This window comes from Mustelus asterias, chromosome 8, assembly GCF_964213995.1.
Source record: "Mustelus asterias chromosome 8, sMusAst1.hap1.1, whole genome shotgun sequence".
Taxonomy (NCBI): Eukaryota; Metazoa; Chordata; class Chondrichthyes; order Carcharhiniformes; family Triakidae; genus Mustelus; species Mustelus asterias.
The window spans coordinates 19,927,564-19,933,260 of NC_135808.1; the positions used below are offsets into that span (position 1 = coordinate 19,927,564).

General features: G+C 45.5%; 1 protein-coding gene across 1 annotated transcript; it reads right to left on the reverse strand.

Moving 5' to 3' along the window:
• Positions 1 to 4,040: 4,040 nt before the first annotated feature.
• LOC144497845 (uncharacterized) lies at positions 4,041 to 5,312 on the reverse strand. The gene is made up of 2 exons (XM_078219285.1): positions 5,091 to 5,312; positions 4,041 to 4,885 (listed from the first exon to the last, which is right to left on the reverse strand). Exons 1-2 carry the CDS (start codon positions 5,295 to 5,297, stop codon positions 4,634 to 4,636), a joined length of 459 nt encoding a protein of 152 aa, XP_078075411.1. The 5' UTR covers positions 5,298 to 5,312; the 3' UTR covers positions 4,041 to 4,633.
• Positions 5,313 to 5,697: the final 385 nt, after the last annotated feature.

Consider the following 5,697-nt stretch of genomic DNA (forward strand, 5'->3'; position numbering starts at 1 on the left):
CTAACCTGATGTAAAAACAGAAAGTGTTGCAAAACCTCTGACAGCATCTCTGGAAAGAGGAACAGGATTAACGCTTCCGGTCCCAATGACTGTTCAACCCCAGCTGCCCATTTACACTGAAGTCCGATAAGTCTTCTTCATGGGCAGTCCCTCAGAGTCGAGGGTGACTTGTTCCCCACACGAGCTCTCAGAGACTGAGGAGTCCAATGCACGATGTCGCAGGTGGGGCAGATGGTGGTTGGAGGAGCGGGTGGGAGGCTGGGGTATCCGGGTTGCTCCTTTTGTTGTCAACACTTGGCTTCGGCTTGTCCTCTCTGGGATGAAAATCGAAATGTTGAGCTCCTTCCGGATGCTTTTCCTCCACTGCGAGCAGCCTCGGATCAGGGAGTTCCAGCTGTCAGTGGAATGTCACACATTTTTCAAGGAGACTTTGAAGCCTTGAAACATTTCCTCTGCCCTCTTGGGGCTCACTTGTTGCACTAGAACTCCGAGTAGAGCCCTTGTTTTGGGAGTCTCGTGTTGGGTATGGGGGCGATGTGTCCCACCCAGCAGAGCTGATCCAATGTGGTCAATGCTTCGATGCTGAGGATGTTGGCCTGAGTGAGGACACTGACGTTGGTGTGCCAATCATAAAATCCCGACAGTGCAGAAGGAGGCCGTTCGGCCCATCAAAACTGCCTGAAAACAATACCACCCAGGCCCAATCTCCATCATCCCACGTATTTAGGGCAGCATAGTGACATAGTGGTTAGAACTGCTGTCTCACAGCACCAGGATCCCAGGTTCAGTTCTGGCCTCTGGTCACTGACTGTTTGGAGTTTGTACATTCACCCTGTATCTGCATGTGTTTCCTCCAGGTGACCAGGTTTCCTCCCACAGTCCAAAGATGTGCAGGCTAGGTTGATTGGCCATGATAAATTGACCCTAGCGTCAGATGGATTCACACAGTAAATGCATGGGGTTACGGGATTAGGGCCTGGGTGGGATTATGGTCGGTACAGACTCAATGAGCTGAATGGCCTCCTTCTGTACTGTCGGGATTCTATGTATTAGCCCTGCTAATCCACCTTACACCAAGGGGCAATTTAGCACGGCCAATCCACCTAACTCACACATCTTTGGACTATGGGAAGAAACCTACGCAGACACGGGCAGAACATTAATCCAGAAACTCAGCTAATGTTCTGGGGACCCAGGGACAAATCCCAATGGCAGATGGTGGAATTTGAATTCAATAGAAAATATCTGAAGTTAAAAATCTCCTGATGACCATGAACCCATTGTCGATTGTCAGAAAAACCCGTCTGGCTCACTAATGTCCTTTAGGGAAATAAATCTGCCTCCTTACCTGGTCTGGCCAACATGTGCCAGAACCTCAGCAATGTACTGCAGATGCTGGAATCTGAAACCAAAAGAGAAAAAGCTGGAAAATCTCAGCAGGCCTGGCAGCATCTGTAAGGAAAGAAAACAGTTGACGTTTCGAGTCTCTTTTGGCCTCAGTAATGTGGTTGACTCTCAACTGCCCTCGGGCAACTAGAGATGGGCAATAAATGTTGGCCAGCAAGTGCCACCCATGTCCCACGATATATAAAAAAAAATTCTGCCAGTGGATTCTCAGAGCCTTGTGGAGACAGTGCTGGTGGAACCTCTGCGGGGTTTTGAGGTGTGTGCTGTACATAGTCCATCTCTCGGAGCCATAGAGAGTATCACTACTGCTCTGTAGAACATGAGCTTTGCTGCCAGCACTGAAGTCCTGGTCTTCAAACACTCTATTCCGCCAAGTGGTGGCGCTGCAGCTTCAAGGGTACATGCACTTAGAAAGTTTTCCAACATGAAAATAGACACAAGAATTTATTAAGAATAAAGTTGATGGGAGATACACATAAATTTTTAAAGATATTAGGCCAATATTTTGCTGCAATTATATAGGGCATTGGTGAGGCCACACCTGGAGGATTATGTGCAGTTTTGGTGTCCTTATCAAGGAAGGATGTCCTTACTAAAGAAGGAGTACAGCAAAGGTTTACCAGGTTGGTTCCTGGGATGGCACGTCTGCCATATGAGAGACCAAGTCAGTTGGGATTATATTCACTGGAGTTTAGAAGAGTGAGAGGGGATCTAATAGAAACTTATAAAATTTGAACAGGGTTAAATAGGGTAGATTCAGAAAGAATATTCCCAATGGTAGGGGGAGTCCAGAACTCAGGGTCATAGTTTGAGGATAAGGGGTAAACCTTTTAGAACTGAGGCGAGGAAAGATTTCTTCACCCAGAGGATGGTGAATGTGCGGAATTCACTACCACAGAATGTAGTCGAGACCAAAACGTTGTCTGATTTCAAGAAGAAATTAGATATAGCTCTTGAGGCTATAGGGATCAAGGGATATGGGGGGCGGGGGATCAGGATATCGAATTTGAGGATCAGCCATGATCAAAATGAAGACTTGAAGGGCCAAATGGCCCACTGCTGCTTCTCATAACGGTTTCCAGATATTGGCAGTGCTAACATTACCTATCACCCTCGGAGCTGCAGATATTTTGTTTTACTCAACATTTTGTAGCAATTAACTCCCCCTTTAACATGATGGAAGAGATTTTTCAGATTCCAGGCCTGGTATGTAACTGCTGTTACAGATCAGCAGCCTGCCCTGTTGGAGTGCAATGTGGGAAAATATTGGAATAGCAGCAACATTATTGCAAAATTGGGCATGGTTCTAAGACAAGCAGCTTCACATCATTTGTGTATTTTATTCTTGGGGCTCCAGAAGTTCTTCCTTCGACTAAAGCTTGTTTTTTTAGTGAAACACTGGTTAGGCTGGAGCTGCGAGCAGCATGTTCAGCTCAGATCTTATCAACCACATTTTAAGAATGTCAAGGCCTTAGAGGGTGCAGAGATTTAACAGAATGGGCAAATTGTTAAGCAGAAAGGCCACAGTTTTTCCTACTTATCCTCTTGTCTATAAAAAACCGCATCATGAACAGTATTGAAAGATGAAACAAAAGAACAAACTTACTTCCCATGGGAGTAGAAAGATCAGTAACTAGTGGGCACAGATTTAAAGGCAACTGGCAAAAAGATGTGGTCAAAGCAGCCCTACTGTGCAGGAGACCATTCAGCCCATCAAGCCTGCACCAACAATCCCACCCAGGCCCTAACCCCATAAGCTCACTTATTTACCCTTAGTACCTCTGACACCAATGGGAAATTTACCACAGCCAATCAACCTAAACTTTGGACAGTGGGGGAGAAACCGGAACACCCATAGGGAGTCCATGCAGACATGGAGAACGTGCAAATGCCAAGACAATCACCCAAGGCTGGAATTGAACCTGGGTCCCTGGCACTGAAGCAGCAGTGCTAACCATTGTACTACCATGTTACCCCTCAAACATAGAGGGTGGGAATGCGGTGGAACCATAGAATCCCTACGATATAAAAAGAGGCCATTTGGCCCATCAAGTCTGCTCTGACTCTCCAATAGAGCATCTTACCCAGAGCTTATCCTCATACTCCCACATATTTACAGTCAGGTGGATTGGCCACAATTGTGCTTTAGTGCCCCAGGATGTGTAGGTCAGATGAATTAGCAATGGTAAATGAGAGATTACAGGGATGGGGCAGGGGAAAGATGGCTTGAATAAGATACTGTCAGAGTCAGTGCAGACTTGATGGGCTGAATGGCCTAGTCTGACCTGTTGAGATTCTAAAAGGATTGTAGTGACATAAGGTAACAGTTACACAGCGAGGTACTGCAATATCAAAAGTCAGTGGCAATAGATTCCCTGGGAACTCTCAAAAGGGAATCAGATAAAGATTGAAAAGGGGAAGAAAAAGTGATGGGAATAATGAGACAGCTCTAAGAACCAGTAATGGCTTCACTCTGCACTATGTGATTCTACCAAAACAGTATCTGGAGACCAATGTAACCACTTTTACTTTAACCAGTAAATTTAAGCAAATCTGATTTTCTTAATAAGCAAACCTCATCTAGAAACAAATAATTTGATTAGAGCCATTTATAACAAACTAGTATTTTCTTTAAATAAAACGTTTTATTATAAATAATTGTTCACAGAACATACCAACATTAAAAACGGAAGAGACAGCTTGGTAGCACAAATTGTCTGCTCCATTAACCCCAGACTTAGTTATAAAGTGAGTTTTTTTTAGTCTCACTGCTAGGTGAGATTGTCAACACAGACTGACTCAGTAAGAGACTTCTAAAACAAGTCTACTACTTAAATATAACATTTTTGTAAATAAGTTAATAAATACGATAAATTACACAAGCTTTCAAAACTCTTATTCAGCCAACTAAGGGGTTTTAGACGACTAGTATTGAAATAGCCGACACAATAAATTACTGGGGTTTTAAATATTATTACAGCTCTTAAGTTACACAGCAGCAAAAATAAATTATTGGGGCTTTAAATATTATTAGAACATAGAAATTGAGTCAAAGTCTTTTGAAGAAAGGTGGAGATCGACTCTATTCTTTCAAGTCACTGCATGGGAGAAAAAGTGGCCGCTTTTCTTTCGACACTTGCAACCATTTGAGCTAACTACTCCTCGAGTTGCTTGCTGGTCAGTCGACCCTCCGACCCCCACACCTCAGTTTGCAGGACCGGACGAGTTAGTGTCCCGCTGCAGGTTGCACCTGGCTGCAGTTGTTCTCAGCACCAGGGGCCGCAGAGGGAGGGAGGAGGACCACCGAGAGGACGGCAGAGGGAGCAGGAGCCTGGCTGGAGAACGTGGAGACTTGCTCCGGAGCGGGTAGTGTCAGCTCGTCTTCAGCCGCGGTGGTGTACACCTGGAAGAGGACGATGGAGAGGAACAACATCAGCAGCCTCTTGGTCGTGTCCTTCTCAGTAGGAAGAGACCTAACCTGGAGAGAGAAAAAAAGAACCTGTTAACCAAAGATCCAATGCTTCCAACTTTAAATATCCAATACTCAACTTTTAAATAGAAAAGTGAACTAGGCATTTATTTCCCCCCAATCCTTTTTATAGCAAAAAGTACAAACTAAATTGGAACATTGCAGCGTGGGAAATTGAGTCAAAGTTTTTCCATGAAAGGTAGGAGATATTTACCTGGCGATATGGATAGAGGATTTTCAGAGACCGTCTCTTGCGCCTTTTCGGTTTCTCACTTTGCAGGATAGGTTCGAAAGTGAAGATCTGGGGCACTTTAGACTTGCGGCCGGGGAGTCTCACAGTCTGCCGCTCTGAGCTCGCCCGCTGGCTCAATTCGCAACTCCCGCTGAAATGTATAGCGCTTGTAGTGTAAATCACCTCCATGGTAAAGTGAGATTTGTGAATGGAGGACAAGCACGCCACCGGCCTTTTATCGCCTCATCCCGGCCCCGGCCCCGCCCACAACGTCCCGATTGGATAGTGCGTCACAATGCCGCTCCTCGCCCCGAGGCGCGGTTGGTCAGTGAAGGAGCTGCGGCGCCGCCATTGGCTTAGAGCCCGGCGGCCGGCGATTTCTTTCCATGAATGAAAGGGACGAGGGCCACGTGGTTGGAAATTCCCCAGTTTGTGGCGACATCGTGGGAGGGACAGGAGAATGTTCAGCCTGATGGCAAGGGTCAGGATTGTGCAACTATGAAAATGAGGCAAAATCAAAACACTGATAATGCAGGAAATCTGTGGTTAAAAAATAAAAATATTGATACTGCAGGAAATCTGTAATAAA

Excerpts from the sequence above, each read along its gene's own strand:
- LOC144497845 (XM_078219285.1), bottom strand. The coding sequence starts at position 5,297 with ATGGAGGTGATTTACACTACAAGCGCTATACATTTCAGCGGGAGTTGC. Across the intron at positions 4,886-5,090 it reads TCCTCTATCCATATCGCCAG|GTTAGGTCTCTTCCTACTGA; the intron begins GTAAATATCTCC and ends TTCTCTCTCCAG.